General features: G+C 31.5%; 1 protein-coding gene across 5 annotated transcripts in view; it reads right to left on the bottom strand.

The window, feature by feature from the left end:
* LOC127729144 (ras-specific guanine nucleotide-releasing factor RalGPS2-like) overlaps nt 1–23,334 on the bottom strand; it is a 65,768-nt gene that overhangs the window by 33,273 nt on the left and 9,161 nt on the right. Inside the window, exons 1-3 of one of the 5 annotated variants that reach the window (XM_052236805.1) lie at nt 23,173–23,288; nt 4,964–5,064; nt 894–1,020 (exon numbers count right to left, since the gene is read on the bottom strand). In XM_052236805.1, coding sequence (XP_052092765.1) covers nt 894–1,004 — 111 coding nt within the window. In that variant the 5' untranslated portion in view covers nt 1,005–1,020; nt 4,964–5,064; nt 23,173–23,288. Of the gene's footprint in view, nt 1–893; nt 1,021–4,963; nt 5,065–5,448; nt 5,544–10,215; nt 10,559–23,165; nt 23,289–23,334 lie in introns of those variants that run through there. The other 4 variants (XM_052236804.1, XM_052236800.1, XM_052236801.1 and 1 more) reach the window with 4 other exon arrangements.

Raw genomic sequence — 23,334 nt, 5'->3', positions numbered from 1 at the left:
CAAACCAAAATAAAAAAACACACAAGACTAGCAAAGGTTCCTGACTTGGGACAGGCACACAAATGTGGCAGGGTTAAACATGTTTTTTGAGATCTATACTCTTCCCCTATACCTCATCCAATGTGGGATAAACAAACACATAGTAAAACTCAGTCGTATAGTTCAACATGTGAAAACTTGGTCTGTGAAAGTTGAGTTTTGCTCTCAATTTTAAACATAAATACATAAGTTGTGTAAAATAAGACCATGAGTTTCATCACATAAGTCTGAAGTATAAAAGGTCATTTTTAAATCCATTTTAATACTATCCAAATCTTCTTAAATAGTTCAACACTAATCCCTAGCATTTCACAAACAATCTTTGGAAAGATTTAAGTGAACTTATGTCAACAAGTTTTATGATCTAGTCAACTTTTTGTACTGTGGACGATAAACTGACCGTTCAATGTCAAAACGGTGGCACATTTTATGATTAGTATATTCAACATATAAATTACATACATAAAGTCAATATCTTATAGGTATATCACAAGACAATTCAAGAATGTTTGATGCAAGAACAGAGTACAAATGCAGTTATGACTTGCATATGCCAGAGAATATTTCTTCAACTGGAGAAAGGCTGAAGTGAAAAATTATGTCTGCCAGAGTTTTCATTGCTGGGTAAGGAGAGGTGAAGACTTATACCTACAAGAGAGTTCATTTCAACCGGAGTCTGGAGAAGGGGTGTAGTGAAGTCTTCAGTCTGTCTGAGAGTTCTGTGTTGGGGAAGGGGAGTGTAGTGACCACTTACATTTACAAGAGTGTTCTGTGTTGGGGAAGGGGAGTGTAGTGACCATTTACATTTACAAGAGTATTCTGTGTTGGGGAAGGGGAGTGTAGTGAATACTTACGTCTGCCAGAGAGTTATGTGCGGTCACAAATTCTGTACTGCTGTCACTCTCTAGAGTCTTACTGAATGTTTTGTCTTCATCTGGGGTCAAGATACGATGAGGGATGTTCATTTTACTGCTATCCCTTCTGAAAATACAAATATACAACATTATTGTTAACTGGAGAAAGGTTGCTTTCTCATAAAAAAAAAAAATACCCATAATTATAATCTGGGGTCAAGCTGCTATTCTTTTTTATATATATATCCAAATAAAGCTCTTCAAAATAATACTTCAATTACTTGTCTAGAATAAATGAAAGATTTTCTATCTCTTACAAAACTACATGTGTCTACTTCCTAGAGTAAGCAAAAGATTTTCTACCCCTTAAAAAACATAGAATATGATAGTTTACAATATTTTTGGGATTAATTCAGTTTTATTGACATCTTTTCCTAACTATCGAATACAAATCAAAAATAGGAAATGCTGGGATGGGATTATTATTGTCATTAGATGCAATATAACAACAAAACAAAGTTAAAACAAAATTGTCAAACTACTACCGTGCATATCTGTATTTAATAGACCCGAAATATAATTTTCAGTTATTTCAGTAAAAGTCTATGCTGAAATCTTAAAAAGTGATGAAAACATTAGACCAAAATGGTTCAAAAGCCCTTTATGGTTCAATAGCCTAAACCATCCCTATACCCATAACCTTCCAATATTCAAAAACCACAGTACAAAGTTGTATTAGATATAGCCATAAGCCTCAAACCAGACAAATAAAATGGAGATAAACTATAAACACTTTTCAGGTCTATTGTGTTTGTTTATCCGATAATCAGGTGTAAAACTATAAAATAGTCCTGATCCTTAACAGGAAGGTCAACACTTAATGTCATACTTTATGGACATACAATAGAGGAACTAATTTTTACAAACTAAAGCATTAATCTTTCTACTTAACAATACACTATACACTGTACATCAGAACATGAGATCAAAGCTAAGTTTTTGAGGTCACAAAGGAAAAGGATGATTGTTTATATGTTACATGATTCTATTCAATGAAAAGAGAAAGCCTTTCAGCATTTTTGAGTTATTGTCCGAAAACTGGAAAATCACCCCTTTTTTTAATGAATAAAACCCCATAACTCAGAAATGTAATAAGTAAAATTTATAAAATTCTAAAGGGAGCTTACATTAATACAAATAAACAATTCACCAAAGTTTCATAAGAATTGCTGAAAGCATTTTTGAGTTTTTGTCCGAAAACTGGAAAATCCCCCCTTTTTTTATGAATAAAACCCTGTAACTCGGAAACATAAAATCTAAAATTTATAAAAATCAAAAGGGAGCTCATGTCAATAGATGTTAACAATTCACCAAAGTTTTATGCAAATTGGTTAAAGCATTTTTGAGTTAATGTCCGACATGTTGATGACGAACAGACGGACGGACGGACAACGGTATACCATAATACGTCCCGTAAACGGGCGTATGAAAAATAATCATATTTCTATATTTTAAATTCTCAACCCTACACCTTTTTACATGAAACTGTACAGCCCTAAGGGTAAGACTATTTCACTATATGAATATATAAAAATATGGAGATGTGATTGCCAATGAGACAACTATCCACCAAAGTTCAAATGAAGTGTATTTAAGCAATTATAGGCAACTGTACGGCATGTATGGGTAATGTAACAATTGACCAACTTCCTCTAAGTCTGGTACCTGAAACAGTACACCAATACTGTATACCAGATCAAAACATAAGTTTCTATATAAACCATTAAAAGAAGATGCAGAAAAGGATATCTTTTGATGTCAGATTTTAATTGATGCAGTTTACAATGCAGACATAATCAATTTCTTTTCATGTTACTTTATTTCTCAACCTGAATTTACCTCAGTCTCGTAAATCGTACACCTACATCTTGGAAAGGTTTCAACTAAATTCAATTAGATTGTGGACATTAAATCATGGTCAGACAGTACACTTCATTGGGACATTTGACAGAATATTTGTTATATTTTATTACTTTGTCTGGTCGATTTGATATAAATATTTATAATTATTAATAAATTGTTTGTTTTGTCTCCAAAGATTGCTAATTTTCAAAAATCATGAAAATCATTTACATATTTACACAAATATCTTATTCTTATTCTCTCCCGGAGCACATTTGATTTATAATTTATTAATAAAATTCTGACCTATGTGTCAGTATAACACTGCCTTCAAACATAATATTAAGTACAAAAGATATAAAACTTTGAATAAATTACATAACACCATTATATCATATAAATATAATCGATTCTGTCGATATAAAACAAGCCTTTATACTGTCTATTTGATGGAGAAATCTAACTGTATCAAATACCAGCGGGCTTTTAAACCTGATGACATAAACTTGTACATGACTAGATTGAAATGTACACGAGTTTCCTGAATCTATCTCACAAACATTCTTTATCCCTTGCCCCCTCTCTACTGTAACTCTCTTGATTTATTGGAACTGGTAACAAGTGTGTAAAGTCAATCAGAATGTTAAAATATTGGACTCAAAATTATATTAAATTCAATATCTTATATTTGTGTTCAAGTCAGGTTATCTAGATCTAGACCATGTGTTGTTTGTTGTTGTCTCTGTTTTTTTGGGAGGAGTGTATTGTTTGGTGGTTGATATGGTCTAATGAACTCTGAGGTATTATTGGTGATTCATGTTATCCCTATTAATGTATTATCTTTACCTACATATAAGTTTATCAATTCTAAATTTCACTTGTCCATAAATGTGCATATGACCATTTGAAAATATCAGAATCATGGCCCAATTTTACATATACATGTATATGCAATAATCTTTAAAAAATAATGTTTCCATGATTCAATTCTTTTGGTCTTTATTCATATAGTATGTGAAATGGAAGGAAGAAATTATAAATTCAAGTATATACTATTTTCCTCATCTCAATCATCTGATACAAAAACATGGTCATCTTTTTTTTCCATTTTCATTTTAATGATTTTAAATCAAGATTTCAGTGCATTCTAGATTTATAGGTTGTCAAAGATTACAATACGTTCTTTAACATATATTAACTTCTAAGCAGTTAAAATATCATTTGTAATTTTGTCAACTTTATGTAGAACTGTGGAAGCATTATGTAATTCTTCCAAGGTAGAACCATAGTATGTATAATACATCTATGGTAGAACCATTTAAACTGTTTTGTAACAATAATGCAGTGGGCAGGTGTACCAATTTTACCCAAGGGGACAGAACTGACAGAGTTTAATAGGTCAAACAAGAGTCAATTACATACCACTCAGATATAATAAATGGTCACTTTAATACTGTTACCCTAAACATTCTTGGTCTTTAATTTGGTCATTATAATTTAAAGTCCATTAATTTAAATTTTAGAATATTTTTCTCTTTAATATTTTTTTCAAATCTGTCTAACCTTTTCATCATATAAACTTAATCCAATTGTATTCAATGTTTTCAGTCTGCTGAAAAGTAAGTCAAAATTGCTCCAATTTCTAATGGCCTTTTTATAACTTGCTGGGGCTTTCAGATGTCTGAGCAATAAGAACTATTAAAAAGTATGATCAGTAAATCAATTGTTTATAGCAACTATTTTGTATAAATAGATTATTATCACAAAATACCTCTTAGAATGCTTGTGTATGCATATGTATAATTGTATTTAGGAGACCCTGTTTAATATTTTATTCAATCAGCATTGGGGTTTCCCAGTCACATTAACAGCAATATACAGGGAGGATTGGAGGAGGTGGATTAATGGGTAACAATCAATCATAATTTTATCTATCATACAGCAATCTTGTCACCAGATTCTTGCTGTTCTGTCTAACAAATCATGAAATGAATTAAATTAAACAAATTAAATTAAACACAAGTGAACCAACGCCTGGTAAATCTTCTGTCAGTAGATTCCATAAAAAATGGTTTAAGTATTGAGTCTTTAGTAAATCCCATCATAGAAAACCTGAAAAACCCCAGAATTGTTTTCCTTTCTCTCTATCTTTCTATCTATGTGCCTACCTTAAAGGATAGAAGGAATCTGACAATCTTCTTATGAACCCTTCATGTTTGATCTGTAGCCAGCTCACACCATCTGTAAATGATGCATTTCTCTTTACACTCTGAAAAATAAAGTGTTTTGTAAAGATATAATTTTGTAATGTGATTATATTTTTTGTATTTCACATCTCATAACTGCTTATCATGTAATCTGTAAACATTTACAGTTAACAAATAACTCATTTTTAATTAATGACTGAACATGCTGAACAAGACATTGCCAATCTAAATTCAATATATATTTCAATCAATTCTTACGGATTTGTATCAAAAAGGTATCATCATAACTTCTATTTTCATCATAAATAGAACATTCATAAAATAATCAGTTTCATACAACTTTATATATAAGTTACATTCAATATAATTACAATCATTATATACAGAATCCAGTTTTTACACAGGTTTCGTCACATTTCAAATGAAAAACTTTTACCCAATTTTACCTTAGACTTCATGAGGGTGTTCAATAGAGTTGTAATAATTTCTAAATCTGTTTAATATTCAGCATGTACATGTACTTCCCCTTAGATATACATGTATACACATTTGTATACTTATATAGCATCCTGTCACACCTCACACCTTTTTAATATTTTAATCTACAAATCACACATCTACATAAAACTTCAATTGATCTGTTAATTGCCATGTAAACAAACTGGCTTCTTGATAACAATTTATCAATATTATCCAAGCTCAAAGAAGAAGCCATTCTATCCTAGTTATTTTAATCAGTGTTTCAATCATCGAACTACTCAAGGAGAAAAATCCTTTTTCTTTTGTTATCCTTTAACTATCATTTTTTAAGTTAACAATACTTATTAATTGTTTTTGAGAGAGTTAATTTTAGTTTATCTTTCATCTGTAACTAACATTTTATTTTTTTACAATTGTCTACATACACATTTCATTAACATTTAGTTAAACTATGTTCATTTATTAAAAATTTTCAATAACATACATGCATGTACTCAAAACATCTTTGAATGTAACTTTTACATTTTGTACATGATGTACATACCATAAGGCATAACTGCATATGTATGTAATTTTTTGTCTTCGTCTATTTTACATTTTCAATTACATACATGTACATAAAATTTCATTAACATTAAAAATGTAAATTCTACATTATGTACATACCATATTTACACAAACAACATAAGCAATCTTCTGAATGATCAAGATTAAAATAAAAATCATCTACACAAAATGTATTGTTTATCTGTCTTATCTGTTTCCTTATTATTATTATTATTATTTCAAATATATGACCTTTGTCTGAAATAACTCTTGTCGTTTCATTGTCTATAATATATTCATAGTTAGAGCAATATAGCACTAAAAATTTAATCTGCAATAAAGCAAATTGTTTCTCAGTTAGAATTATATTATTATTTCTATATGTCAATATTAAATCAATCTATGAAATGGACATTCACAGCAGGATATATAATTTGACATTTCCACTGCAGGATCAAAACAACATCAGATCTATAATTGCCTGGTCTGAAATATACATTAAATCTTTATTTCTGGAAATGTACCAAAATTTATAGCTAAGGATTCTGTAAAATATCAGGCATTTCTTTCCATCTTCTTTATCTATAGTACATTGTACATACTTTCTATCTTATGATTGTTCATTATATATATATTATACATGTATATGTTATACACTTAATCTTTATCTGTTCTGAGGACTATGTTTTAAAATGTGGAATGCTGAAGATCAGTGTCTTATAGAAATGTGTCTTTTTTCATTTGAGGTGCCTCCCGGGAAGGGGGTTTAAAGATATTTTTGTTTGCTTTCATTATGATATATTTAAGCTGCTGTATTGTTTCATTTATGCATCTAAGAAATGAGCAAGAACTAATTTATAAGTAATACAAATAATTCTCCTGTGGGTTCTTGTCATAAAGTAATTATTATTAATAATTGTATATGTGTGGTTCATACAATGATACATACATTGTACATGTATCATACATGATCTAAACAGTACACGTAGGAGGTTTTAAGTTCTAACCTTGTCACACTGACCAACAAAGTAACACATGCATTACTTTAGATGGATTTGAATAATATATGTTGATGGAAGCATCACCCAGTTTTCACTCATACAACAAATGATTATAGTAATGGGCAATAAACACTGCACTCTTTTGAATATAAAAACATAAAAACTTAATGACAAATTTTGTACAAGGACCTCTTCATCACAACTCAAAATAGATTTCATAAAAACAGAACCAAATTACTTGTGCCTGTTATTAAGAATAGGACCGAACAGTGTAATATTTGCAAACTTCACATTGCAATAAGACATTATGTAAATCTTTCTAATCAGATCTTCTAGATCTATTGTCAATGTTCCAAGTCTTGTGGGGTAAATAGAATAGTAAACTATTAAAATTCACATCCCCCCTCCAGGCGTGTTTCAACTTTGGCCAGTATATTGTATATATATAAAAGTGAATTTAGTTTCAAAAATCCAGAAATACTGTGGATTCATTTATTTTCGTGGGTATAAATTTTCGTGGATTGAGGAAAACTTGCATTTTCGAGGATATTTGATTTCGTGGTTTTACCAAGCTCTGCATACAAAGCCTATGAAAAATTTGTAATTCGTTGAACATTTGAATTTGTGGTTTACTTGTACCCACGAAACCCACGAACATTGGTATCCTATGAATAATAATGAATCCACAGTAACAAATCTTTAATGTACCAAAACACATTACCTAATTTATCATCTTTATGATCATCAGAAGACTGAACTCTTTTATAAAACAGACATATTTGCACCTACATTTTGTTACATGTATATAGTATACATCACTTTAAGTTGGAACTTGATTATTAAAGCAGACACCCACATCCATGATTAAAACAGAAAATAAATCATACAATCTTACCTCAATCTAAATAAAAAAAAAAAATCATCATAATGATCATTGTATATTTAATATTGAAACAAGTATCTTATTTACCCTAATAAATGCACCAAACTAATTTTGGTACAACAAAATAATATTTCTTTCCAATTTGACCATTAACTACATGTATAGAACACTGGCTCCGAACAAACAAAAATGCAGATAATTAATATCATAAAATATTGTTGAATTATTTCTGCAATTATTTTAAGTTGAATCAAAATGTACATTTTTTTAAAAACCAACTAAAAAAAAAAATGTTTTTTTGAAAGAATTAATCATGATGATGATAGAGCTGAAACCTAAAACAAAGTAACACTATCTATGCATTAGAAAAAAATGTAGTGTTGGATGAGGAATTTCTGCTACTGATCATAGAGCTTATGATCGAAACTTTGTTTCCGTTCTGACAGGTGCTAATATAAGCTCCCTCAATATGGAAAAATACAAAAACCCTTAGGCACATTGTGTGTATTTATTAGAATATATATTAATCATTAGATTTGAATGTGGTATAAGTAGGTACTTGTATCAAGTATAATACTTATCTTTCCAATGATGAAGTTCTCTGATGTTCAGGAAATATTACATAGATATATTAGATAACATATGTTTTCACAAAATTTTCATTATTACATCAATGATGTTGCATGAACAACATGAACCAAATATGAAGTGAAGTCTCCCCCACTTTGCTCCAAGTATTATGTATCAACATCTGGCTGTATGTTATATAAGTCATTTTAACATCTATAACCCAAAGAATATAATCTAGAGAGAACACCCATTAAACATGTGTAAGCACAAACAGCAAATGCATGTACATGTATGATAAAATGTACATGAACCAGAGTTTTTCAAGGTCATAAAAACCAGTAAAATATGTGGCACATATATATATAATAATGTGCTAGACATCCAGTAAAATGAGAATTTTACAGAATCTTATGTCCCATATTTTGTAAATGGGCGACAACCATGACAACAGTTACAGTTACTTCTAAATTAATGTTTTAAATTTTTAACCAACTGCAACTGTCAAAACTTCAGCTGTTGTTCAATGTATTAATGATGCTAGGTAGTGAATATCAAATTTGAATTGGACTGTGAGAAAACGAGCAAAATGAGTCTATTGCCATTGAAAACTAAATAGCTAGTGCTACTAAATTTAAGTAAGTAATTTCAATAATCTCTCTTTCATCAAGTTAGAACAGGATTTGGTTCCTTTAAGCACACTCTCAGGTAGTGTTCTTCAACTGTGTAAAGTTTCACAAATTTCAATTTAGATGTGTAAGTAGAAGTTAAAAATTTTGCAATTTTTCCATTTATAAAGAGGCATAACTCTAGAACGGTTAAAGTGACACCACCAAATTTCAAACTGTGTTTTGTGGTAATGAGCATTGTGTATAAGTTTCATAACATTTGGTTGGGGCAAACTAAAGTTAGAGAACGGAAACCATAAATTCAGCAATTTTCCATTTGTAAAGGGGCATAACTCTAGAACGGTAAAAGTGATGCCACCAAAATTCAAACTTCATCTGTGTTTTGTAGTAATAAGCATTGTGTATAGGTTTCATAACATTTGGTTGAGGCAAACTAAAGTTAGTGAACGAAACCAATTTTGGGACATACATACTTTCGTTCGTTCGTACGTACAGACGGACAAGGGTAAAACTTAATGCCCCCTACGCTACTGCGGGGGCATAAATATGTTCAAAGATAATTCGGATTGAAGTTTGACTATTAAAGTCAGAGCATCATGACCCAAAATAACATGTACATCCCTCATAGACATCCTGACTACGGGCTTGATACCACTGTCTTATTCAAAACAGCAAGATATAACTTTTTAAACTAATATATCATAATTCATGAATTTTTTGTTGAATTGTACACTACATTGTATATATAGGAAAATTTTATTAGCCAAACAACATTTTTACTTGCCTGGGTCGTTGGGCTTGTGGTTAATCGTGAAAACTGAACTACTACTACTACTAGTATCCTCAGTTCCATTGCAGTTTGAGAAAATTTGTTCTGATATACATACTGGTAAATATTGATTCTGTTATAAACTGATGATATATATATCATGTATATAGCCTGATATAAACTGTTTAATATTAAGTCTGATGAAAATTTTGAAAAAGAAACAAATGAGAAAGTTCAAAACAAGTATGTACCCTTAACATGATATATCAAACAAGACTGCACTTTATTGGTTCAAAAAGGTTAATTGCTTATGATCTTCATAACAAACAAAAACATACCTGAGATCGTGACCTTCTCAGAGATGGAGGCATCCTAAATATAACCTCTTCCTATCTTAACATCATTCTCATTTACTCAAAGCCAAGTTATAAATGTCACATCTGATCAGTCTGTCAAAATTTAATTACTTTGGTCAAAAATGTAAAATATCTGATGTCCAACTGAACATGAATACAGTCAGTTATAAAAAGTTACACTTTATTATTCCTTGACATTTAATTTTGGACTAAAACACCACACAAATCAATCTGTATTCAGCCTCAGCTTTCCAACCATCTGTTATGATATAAAATATCACAGTTTTTTGTTATTGTCTTTTCTTTCAACCGACTGTTATTTATTCAGACACTGTTCATAAATTTCTATTAATTCTTCATTTCCAATCTAGGAATATCCACTTATTAACCATGTTAACACACCAATTTAATTATCAAAACACATGTATTATGTTTGTATGTTCATATTTTCAGAAACAGGTAGAAAATGTTATATAAATCCTCTTTTGAAGTTATGCTATTGGCAAGAATTAATAAGAACCAATGAAAACATATTCACTTTAAACAAATATAAATTAAAAAAGAAGATACTAATCCATACCATCCACTGCACAGATAGTAAAGATCAGAGAATTAATAAATTTCACATTTACAGCAGTTAGTACCACATCTTAACTCATCTAAAAAACATCAAGCTTTTGTCTGGCATGATTGTTCTAAAAATAGCAGAAATGTTTTTGATTATGAAATCAACACCTTTTTCATTACAAAGTGTTAGATCCAAAACAAAAACAGACACAATATTTCAATGTTTAGTTTTTTGTACTGGATCAATATCTGATGTTTTTAATTACAAACGCAAGCAAGAACAAGTACAATAAAGCGAGCAAGTATCTTTCCCATCTGTCCCATGTGCAATGAAAATGAAATCGTAATAATAACACACAGGAAAAAAAGGGCTAGAAGGCATTTAACCTTAATTAACATTAAATCAATGTGTCTGTCAGACAAATTGTGAATATAACTTTATTATAAGATCCATTTCCTAAATCAGTCAACCATGGTGATGAAATAGTATTTATTTGATAATAAAGAGCCAGTGTGAGGCAATATCACACTGATACTTATTGATTTCTCTATTTCTAATGTTTAACATTTTTAATTAAATTTTCACAATATTTTTTCTAATTTTAACAGAAACAAGAGAAAGGTGACTGATTTTTATTGCTAATCATTGGATCTTTTACTAGTATGGGACATTCAAACTGTCAGTGTCATAACTAATATCATAGCATACTTCGTTCCAAAAAGAAATGTATAAAACAATTATTCTATCTCTAGTAGGGAACCCCATACATGCCATAAGTCACAAAGTCACATTTTAAATTTGCCTCAGATCACAGGCTACTTTCAAACAAACTATACAGTTCTTATCTGATCATATTCTTAGTTTTGAACATTATAAAAGTCACAGGTCCCTTTAAATGAGATGTCTGGTCACAAGGTCACACGAAAATCCCCCAAGGTCACAGGGTTGATTTGACCTTAATAGGACTTACATTGTTATTTATCAATGTTTAATACAATGCTCATAATAACTTTTTTACGAAGAAACATAGACACCATGACTTAAAAAGATAACTAAAGACATGTGCATGTAAGACATAAAAAATGATACCCTATCAAAGTCAATCAATTACAAAGGGAAACCAAAAAAAGTTTTTGCATCTAAATATCAAATAGTACATGTACAAGTTGCAATGGCATTACATAGTGAAAATTCTGAGAAAGTTTCATTAAGAAGAAATGGTACATATATGTAAACAGTAGAGCACTGATATGTAATGTCAAAATAAACTCTCAAATCATTCAGATGAAGATTAATATGAGGTGCAAAAGAACATCATATGAACAGTGAGTGAAGAACAAACTACCCTATCACTTTGTTGCTCACCTGAGGATTGGGAGGAGGGTGTATAAAAATTTCTGTGAAGGACAAACTACCCTTTCACTTTAATGTAGACCAATTTGAAAACAGAACCAAAAATTAAGAATCTAAATACACGGTTAGATTCGGCATATCAAAGAACCCCAATAATTCAATTTTTGATGAAATCAAACAAAGTTTAATTTTGGACCCTTTGCACCAATTTAAAAACGGGGCCCAAAATCCAAAAACTTGGAAAAAAATGGAACCTTGTAGTACAATTTCAGAAAGATCCATACACTTACACACAAGTTATTATCTTGAAACTAGAAAAATGCTTGTTTTTTGCCCCTTTTTGGGCCCCTAATTCCTAATATTTTGAGGCAATTACCCCCAAAATCAATCCCAGCATTCCCTGTGTGATATGGAACCTTGTGGTACAATTTCAGAGAGATCCATACACTTGAACACAAGTTATTGTCTGGAAACTAGAAAAATGCTTATTTTTGGCCCCTTTTTGGCCCTTAATTCCTAAACGTTTTGGGCAATTACCCCCAAACTCAATTCCAGCTTTCCCTTTGTGATATGGAACCTTGTAGTACAATTTCAGAAAGATCCATACACTTACACACAAGTTATTATCTTGAAACTAAAAAAATGCTTGTTTTTTGCCCCTTTTTTGGCCCCTAATTCCTAATATTTTGAGGCAATTACCCCCAAATTAATCCCAGCATTCCCTGTGTGATATGGAACCTTGTGGTACAATGTCAGAGAGATCCATACACTAACACACAAGTTATGTCTGGAAGTTACAATAAAATGCTTCGCTGGGGCGCAGCTTGATACGACCGCAGAGGTCGAACCCTGAACAGTTGGGGCAAGTATGGACACAACATTCAAGCTTGATACAGCTCTGAATTTGGATTGTTATTAAATATTTGACACAGCATAGGTTTCTGACACAGAAAGAATGTGGTCTAAGAACTTGAATTTTTTTAATTTACCTATTATGGTCCAATGTCCAAAATCAAAATACATGGTAAGATTCAGCATATCAAAGAACCCCATATATTCAATTTTTGTTAAAATCAAACAAAGTTTAATTTTGGACCCCAACTTGGACAAACTTGAAAACTGGGCCCATAATCAAAAATCTAAACACATGTTTAGATTCAGCATATCAAAGAACCCCAAGAATTCAATTTTTGCTAAAATCAAACTAAGTTTAATTTTGGACCCTTTGGACCTTAATGTAGACCAATTTAAAAAACGGGACTTGAAATTAAAAATCTAAATACACGGTTAGATTTGGAATATCAAAGAACCCCAATAATTCAATTTTTGATGAAATCAAACAAAGTTTAATTTTGGACCCTTTTGACCTCAATATGAACCAATTTGATAGCGGGGCCCACAAATAAAAAATCTAAATTCATGGTTATACTCAGCATAAAAAAGATTCCCATATATTCAATTTTTGTTGAAATCAAAACAAAGTTTAATTTTGGACCCCAACTTAGTCCAACTTGAAAACTGGGCCCATAATCAAAAATCTAAACACATGTTTAGATTAAGCATATCAAAGAACCCCAAGAATTCAATTTTTGTTAAAATCAAACTAAGTTTAATTTTGGACCCTTTGGACCTCAATGAAGACCAATTTAAAAAACGGGACCCAAATTAAAAATCTAAAAACACGGTTAGATTTGGCATATCAAAGAACCCCAATAATTCAATTTTTGATGAAATCAAACAAAGTTTAATTTTGGACCCTTTTGACCTCAATATGAACCAATTTGATAGCGGGGCCCACAAATAAAAAATCTAAATACATGGTTAGATTCAGCATATCAAAGAACCTCATATATTCAATTTTTGTTGAAATCAAACAAAGTTTAATTTTGGACCCCAATTTGGACCAACTTGAAAACTGGGCCCATAATCAAAAATCTAAATACATGGTTAGATTCAGCATATCAAAGAACCTCATATATTCAATTTTTGTTGAAATCAAACAAAGTTTAATTTTGGACCAACTTGAAAACTGGGCCCATAATCAAAAATCTAGACACATGTTTAGATTCAGCATATCAAAGAACCCCAAGAATTCAATTCTTGTTAAAATCAAACTAAGTTTAATTTTGGACCCTTTGGACCTTAATGTAGACAAATTTAAATAAAATGCTTCGCTGGGCGCAGCTTGATACGACCGCAGAGGTCGAACCCTGAACAGTTGGGGCAAGTATGGACACAACATTCAAGCTTGATACAGCTCTGAATTTGGATTGTGATTAAATATTTGACACAGCATAGGTTTCTGACACAGAAAGAATGTGGTCTAAGAACTTCAATTTTTTTAATTTACCTATTATGGTCCAATGTCCAAAATCAAAATACATGGTTAGATTCAGCATATCAAAGAACCCCATATATTCAATTTTTGTTGAAATCAAACAAAGTTTAATTTTGGACCCCAACTTGGACAAACTTGAAAACTGGTCCCATAATCAAAAAACTAAACACATGATTAGATTCAGCATATCAAAGTACCCCAAAAATTCAATTTTTGTTAAAATCAAACTAAGTTTAATTTTGGACCCTTTGGACCTTAATGTAGACCAATTTAAAAAACGGGACCCAAAATTAAAAATCTAAAAACCAGTTAGATTTGGCATATCAAAGAACCCCAATAATTCAATTTTTGATGAAATCAAACAAAGTTTAATTTTGGACCCTTTTGACCTCAATATGAACCAATTTGATAGCAGGCCCACAAAATAAAAAATCTAAATACATGGTAAGATTCAGCATATCAAAGAACCCCATATATTCAATTTTTGTTGAAATCAAACAAAGTTTAATTTTGGACCCCAATTTGGACCAACTTGAAAACTGGGCCAAAAATCTAAAATCTAAATACATGTTTAGATTCAGCATATCAAAGAACCCCATATATTCAATTTTTGTTGAAATCAAACAAAGTTTAATTTTGGACCCCAACTTGGACCAACTTGAAAACTGGTCCCATAATCAAAAATCTAAACACATGTTTAGATTCAGCATATCAAAGAACCCCAAAAATTCAATTTTTGTTAAAATCAAACTAAGTTTAATTTTGGACCCTTTGGACCTTAATGTAGACCAATTTAAAAAACGGGACCCAAAATTAAAAATCTAAATACACGGTTAGATTTGGCATATCAAAGAACCCCAATAATTAAATTTTTGATGAAATCAAACAAAGTTTAATTTTGGACCCTTTTGACCTCAATATGAACCAATTTGATAGCGGGCCTACAAATAAAAAATCTAAATACATGGTAAGATTCAGCATATCAAAGAACCCCATATATTCAGTTTTTGTTGAAATCAAACAAAGTTTAATTTTGGACCCCAATTTGGACCAACTTGAAAACTGGGCCAAAAATCTAAAATCTAAATACATGTTTAGATTCAGCATATCAAAGAACCCCATATATTCAATTTTTGTTGAAATCAAACAAAGTTTAATTTTGGACCCCAACTTGGACCAACTTGAAAACTGGGCCCATAATCAAAAATCTAAACACATGTTTAGATTCAGCATATCAAAGAACCCCAAGAATTCAATTTTTGTTAAAATCAAACTAAGTTTAATTTTGGACCCTTTGGACCTTAATGTAGACCAATTTAAAAAACGGGACCCAAAATTAAAAATCTCAATACACGGTTAGATTTGGCATATCAAAGAACCCCAATAATTCAATTTTTGATGAAATCAAACAAAGTTTAATTTTGGACCCTTTTGACCTCAATATGAACCAATTTGATAGCGGGTCCACAAATAAAAAATCTAAATACATGGTTAGATTCAGCATATCAAAGAACCCCAAGAATTCAATTTTTGATGAAATCAAACAAAGTTTAATTTTGGACCCTTTTGACCTCAATGTGGACAAAGTTGATAACGGGGCCCAAAAATCAAAAATCTAAATACATGGTTAGATTCAGCATATCAAAGAACCCCATATATTCAATTTTTGTTGAAATCAAACAAAGTTTAATTTTGGACCCCGATTTGGACCAACTTGAAAACTGGGCCCATAATCAAAAATCTAAATACATGTTTAGATTCAGCATATCAAAGTACCCTAAAAATTCAATTTTTGTTAAAATCAAACTAAGTTTAATTTTAAACCCTTTTGACCTTAATGTAGACCAATTTGAAAACGGAACCAAAAATTAAGAATCTAAATACACGGTTAGATTCGGCATATCAAAGAATCCCAATAATTCAATTTTTGATGAAATCAAACAAAGTTAAATTTTGGACCCTTTGGACCTCAATGTGGACCAATTTAAAAACGGGGCCCAAAATCAAAAAACTTAATACACGGTTAGATTCAGCATATTAAAGAACCCCAAGAATTCAAGAATAAAACCCCATTGAAATTGATCAAGAAATAAGCAATTTATACGAAGTATCTTCTTTTGCACAATACTGTGCAATTGAATATTTCTTGCTATTGTGCAATACTGTACAATTGACAATTTCTTGCTATTGCGCAATATTGTGCTATTGGATATTTCTTGCTATTGCGCAATACTGTGCAATTGAAGATTTCTTGCTATTGCGCAATACTGTGCAATTGAAGATTTCTTGCTATTGCGCAATACTGTGCAATTGAAGATTTCTTGCAATTGTGCAATACTGTGCAATTGAAAATTTCTTGCTATTGCACAATACTTATTATATAATAATTTACACATCCTGTTTGGTGTGTATCTCCTACCATATCATTATTATTTGCTTTTAAATATTAATCAGAAATAACCAACTTAAAATGGAAAATTTTAAAAGAAAAAAAAAATCCCCCCCCCCCCCCCAAACTTTTTGAACCCACTTATGATTCATCACCCCCAAACTCAATCCCAGCCTTCCCTTTGTGGTATGGTACCTTGCAGTACAATTTCAGAGAGATCCATACACTTGAACACAAGTTATTGTCTGGAAACTAGAAAAATGCTTATTTTTGGCCCCTTTTTGGCCCCCAATTCCTAAACGTTTCGGGCAATTACCCCCAAACTCAATTCCAGCTTTCCCTTTGTGATATGGAACCTTGTAGTACAATTTCAGAAATATCCAAACACTTACACACAAGTTATTGTCATGAAACTAGAAAAATGCTTGTTTTTTGCCCCTTTTTTGGCCCCTAATTCCTAAAATTTTGAGGCAATTACCCCCAAAATCAATTACAGCCTTCCCTTTGTGATATGGAACCTTGTGGTACAATGTCAGAGAGATCCATACACTTACACACAAGTTATTGTCTGGAAGTTACAAAAATGCTTATTTTTGGCCCCTTTTTGGCCCCTAATTCCTTAACTGTTGGTACCATAACCCCCAAAATCAATCCCCACCTTCCTTTCGTGGTATTGAACCTTATGGTAAAATTTCATGGAGATCCATTCACTTAAACTAAAGTTAGAGTGCGAAAACCAATGTGTCTTCGGACGACGCCGGACGACGCCAGACGACGACGACGACGACGACGACGACGACGACGACGACGACGACGACGACGACGCCAACGTCATACCAATATACGACCAAAAAATTTTCAATTTTTGCGGTCGTATAAAAACAGGACCAAAAATTAAAAATCTAAATACACCGTTAGATTTGGAATATCAAAGAACCCCAATACTTCAATTTAAGATGAAATCAAACAAAGTCTAATTTTGGACCCTTTTGACCTCAATATGAACCAATTTGATAACGGGGTCCACAAATAAAAAATCCAAATACATGGTTAGATTCAGCATATCAAAGAACCCCACATATTCAATTTTTGTTGAAATCAAACAAAGTTTAATTTTAGACCCCAATTTGGACCAACTTGAAAACTGGGCCAAAAAATCAAAAATCTAAATACATGTTTAGATTCAGCATATCAAAGAACCTCATATATTCAATTTTTGCTAAAATCAAACAAAGTTTAATTTTGGACCCTTTGGACCTTAATGTAGACCAATTTGAAAACTGGACCCAAAATTAAAAATTTAAATACACTGTTAGATTCGGCATAACAAATAAATAAATGTGATCAAAGATTTTACAAATCTAATGTGCCATACTGTGCAATTAAAGATTACTTCTTGAAATTTTTCAATATTTGAAATTTGAAAAAAAAATAATATTTGAAGAATAATTCTTTTTAATTTCTGAAATCTGAAATGAGAAAAAATTGACCCCCCACAATTTCTTTTTATCCCCCCCCCCTTTTTTCCCCAAAAAAATTCTTTCCCTCAGATATGGTCATAATCTCAATTCAAATTTCCAATGGAGTTGGCAACCATAATTACCAAATTAAATTTACCATAGTGCTAACTTAATCTATTTTATAATAGAATTAAAAATATACTGTCAAATCTTTCATATGGATTTTTTTGTAAAAAAAAAAGATGCAACATTTGCAGATATTTTTACTGGTCTTCCTTTATAGATATGCATTTCTTTAAACATAATTTAAAAGCAGTGTAAGGGAAGTAACCAAAACGTTGTATTTTGATTACCTCCCTTACACTGTTTTAAATTATCTTTATTGTTCATTAACCATTACTTTATCATGTTTATACATAATTTAAAAGCAGTGTAAGGGAGATAATCTCAATGATGTATTTGATTTATCTCCCTTACACTGCTTTAAATTATGTTTTGTACAAAAGTATTTGTCCATTAACCAGGACAACCTTGTTTTTCCCCCTTTTTTGCCCCTAATTCCTAAACGGTTTGAGCCATAACCCCCCAAAGCAAATTCTAACCATCCCTTTGTGGTATGGAAACTTATAGTATAATTTCAGAGAGATCCATACACCGTTCCACAGTTATTGTCTGGAAACTAGAAAATGCTTATTTTTGGCCCCTTTTTGGCCCCTAATTCCTTAACTGTTGGTACCATAACCCCCAAAATCAATCCCAACCTTCCTTTTGTGGTATTTAACCTTATGGTCAAATTTCAAAAAGATCCATTCACTTAAACTAAAGTTAGAGTGCGAAAACCAGTATGTATTCGGACGACGACGCCGGACGACGACGACGACGACGCCGGACGACGACGACGACGACGACGCCGACGTCATACCAATATACGACCACAAAATTTTTTTGCGGTCGTATAAAAATGCTTATTTTTGGCCCCTAATTCCTTAACTTTTGGTACCATAACCCCCAAAATCAATCCCAACCTTCCTTTTGTGGTATTGAACCTTATGGTAAAATTTCATAGAGATCCATTCACTTAAACTAAAGTTAGAGTGCGAAAACCAATGTGTCTTCGGACGACGCCAGACGACGACGACGTCATACCAATATACGACCGCAAAAATTTTTTGCGGTCGTATAAAAACGTGGAGTTTATGAAATACATGTAAAATGTATTATCTAAGAAAATAATCATAAAAACATGCATCTGAGAAACCGTGTGTAACAACAAAGACTGCTAACATGCAAATACATCCACTGCACAACGGTCCACTACACAACATTTCATTGCAAAGTGGACAAAAGCCGTTGCATAATGGACACAAATCATTTCATAGGGGACAAATATCTTTATGCAGTGGACATTGTGAATATTTTAAAAACGGCTTGTAATATGTTCTACTAGTTAAAATTGCAAATCAAATAGTTAAACCCTATAAAATCATTCTTTTTATCCGATTATTGAAGAAAAAATACATTTAAATTCTATTTTTATTTAGCATGGTAGAGCGTTAAAAAATCGTTGTGAAGGGGACATCTTGGTACTGTGGTACACCATGGCCATATTCACTTTTACAGAGTTGTTGTCAAACTTACCGTTCAGTCTAAGGTTGCGTATTTTGTATTTAGTTTATACTGATGCAAAAGTGATTGCAATAGCTCACACTGGCCCAGAGAGCTTAAAATCAAAATTGACCTGAAGCTCCAGAACTCCAGTTGAATCACTGAGATAATTTTTATATCATATCTACTATAATTAAATAAATTTTACAGATCTAGAGATTTGAAAGTTTATCCTTAAAATAGCAATTGATCCTTTTTATACCTTATTAAACCAAAAATTACTGACATACTGAAGATCTTCCAGTACACCCATCTAAAATTGTAAGTTTTAAGTATCCAGATGTTAGTGGGAGAAGTATTTCCTCTCATTAATTATGTAAATTTGGAAATATCCCTCTAAAATACCAGTCTACTGATAGGGAGACCACATCTCTTAATATATTTATTTCATTGAACATGTTACATTTGTACATGTTCATCTATTTTGAAAAATCATTTGTCAATACAAGGTTAAATTTATTAACATAACGTAGTGTCAATGTGACCTCTGGAATGTTTTTTTTTTTAACTTAAAATCATCTAAATTGTTCAAACTGTCTCTGGAATGTTTTTTTACTAAATAATTCATAAACAATTCAATCCAGTACTAGTTATGCAATTTTCAGTAGACACAGTGCCAGCCCTTCCTATTTGTTGCACTGTACCTTTTTGCTATTTGGAGTTCTTACAAATGTACCTTAAACTCAGAAGTTACAAAAAAAAATCAAAAAGGATTTCCATGGAACCCTGTGTCATGCCTGAGATTGTTGCTGGTAGTGTAAAAGTGTAAAGTTGATTGACAAAAACCAAGTCCATGTACATTTTTTTTGTACATGTATATGTAAAATACTAAAATAAAATTATAAATGAAACTTTTTTCTTCAGGTGCTGCTATTTCTTAATCTTGAAGAAGCTTATAACATGTATAATATTTTCCAGTTTTCAAAACATTTCATAAAGGTCTGCAGAGATGCAGATATCTTTTTTTCCTGTCAGACATTGGCCCCTGCATGTAAGACAGTTTTGCCAGTCTTATCAACTGTTTGCCATACATGTACCTACTTTTTTTGAAAATAATAACTATTTCCCAGTTGGATTAAGATACGCCTTAAAACCGTGATTAGAACAACCAGGCTAAATAAGGATATGACCATGGGGTGGTTTAATGACTGAGACCACATTCAATTTAAATTATCCTGAAACATCAAATAAATAAATGAGAATGTTGTACTACACTTGCCAATAAGACAACTATCCATTGACTTTATGGATAGTTGTCTTATTTATTAATTGGCATAAGAACAATTAGATCAAAAACAAAGACAGTGCAAGCTACATTTACGTCAAAACGAATATGTGTGTTCACACATTAACTAAAATGAAAAAAATACTCTAAAACTAAAATAATACGTGTTTTTTGTTTAATTTAATTCACATAAATCTGGTCATAATTAGTTGTCCCTTAATAGAACTTCTGGTTTTCAATGCTTTTCAACTACATAATTGATTTGGCCATCTATTGTTCCAACTGTTTTAATTCATGCACCACTGATTTGTCATATGGAGACTAAACCAGTGTTTGTCGTACTAACAATATTTTCTCGTTAGTCACGTATCTTTGCACCATTGCATGAACAATGTGTCCAAAGGAAACGTCTTGTTAACACTTGCTGAGTCTTGTCATCATCAGAATTATCACTCAGCTATCAAAAAAAAGCTAAAAACATGCTTCTATTCAATATTGTTACCAGAAATTTACTTTCGTTTTCATTCATTGCTATGTGTAATGATAAATCTGGAGAAATACAAAAATAATTATGATCAACATGACTTACGTGAAATGGATAAACGCAGAGAAGATCGAAATCTGTTTACATCAGTATGTTTACCTATTACCGGCAATAAATGTGTCATTAGAACTTTTAGTTTTCAATGTTTTTCAACTACATAATTGATTTGGAAGCCAAGGTAACCAGGACCAACATATATTTAAATTTTGAAAGCCCCCCCCCAAAAAAAAATTTCCGGTCATTGGGTCTGACACAAAGACGTCATTTGGTGGCCCCTCTAAATTTCTGCCCCCTAGGTGCGACAATTAGCTGCATCACTGTTAGTGATGTCTAAAAAAAATGTAATCTCAGAATGTCAACTTGCACAAATTCCTTCATAATCAACTAAATTTAATTTGTGATTATTGATATACATGTATATATACATGTATACTAACCACTAGAGTTTAGAAAAATTTGTTTTCTGAAAAATCTTTATTAAAACAAATAAAGAGCAACAAGTCAAAACCAAGCATCAAATTAAAGTGGGCTATACATGTAGATACTGAAAGTTTTCTTATAAGTCAACCTGATGAGGGTGGTTACTCAGCAGTAGAAGAAGTCTCTCTTATAATCAGACTTCTTGTACCACATGTTTTAATTGGGTACACAACAACTCATACCTTTGACTAACTTGTACTCAACATTCAATAGGTAATATTGTAAATTTATTTGTTATTTTGTACTTTATCATGTTTATGATTGATCCAGTGATATAATTTTTAATACTTTTTTTGTCAAACAAGTCTTTGTTTTGAATGCAGTTTAAATGTCTTGGAATGTGAACAAAAGAATTCATTAGTGCGTTTATTTGTTGGTTAATGAGAACATAATCTTCAGCTGGAAAAATGCATATTTTTACTGAATTTTGGTTGGACCTTAATACCATCTTTTTAATATAATAATATATCATACATAAAGCCAGGACATGAATTAAACAAAGTTGGAAGTTGTAGGAGTTGGTAAAAAAAGGGTACAAGTTGGTAACATACGAGTTGACATGGATCCTTTTAATTTCGTTTGTCAAATAAGAAAATACACCGGTTGTCTGAATGTCTCACGAAAATGAGCATTGGGGGCCAAGGGGAATAACTCCTACTCAAATTCATTGTCTTTGAAGTCGTTTCAATGGGAGAAACAAATCATTGTTTCGACATGACCCAAGGAAGTTACTAAAAAGGAATAAGCAAGTTCTACATGGGATGGATCTGCAATTCATCTCCACAGGGTAAAGAATTGGGGTTTGTCCCAGTAAAAAAAATCCTTGCAGCTTCAGTTGCAGAGACATGATGATGAAAATATGAAGATGTGCGTGAATGTTCCAAATTAGAGCTGATTGAATGATTCTTACCACTTACTGTATGATATTGATTATTTCAGAAAGTAGAATCTGCCTTAAACCTATTATATTTTAAGAAAATCCGTGATGCTGTCTAGATTTGCGAAAATGGCGAATGTGTCAACAAAGTGTGACGTCACCGAAAGATGAGTAAAATGTCTTAAGACTCGTTTTCAGTTTT

The sequence above is a fragment of the Mytilus californianus genome, unplaced genomic scaffold (genome assembly GCF_021869535.1).
Source record: "Mytilus californianus isolate M0D057914Y unplaced genomic scaffold, xbMytCali1.0.p SCAF_2, whole genome shotgun sequence".
Taxonomy (NCBI): Eukaryota; Metazoa; Mollusca; class Bivalvia; order Mytilida; family Mytilidae; genus Mytilus; species Mytilus californianus.
The sequence above is the reverse complement of the archived record's forward strand: the minus strand, read 5'-3'. Positions and strand labels throughout refer to the sequence as shown.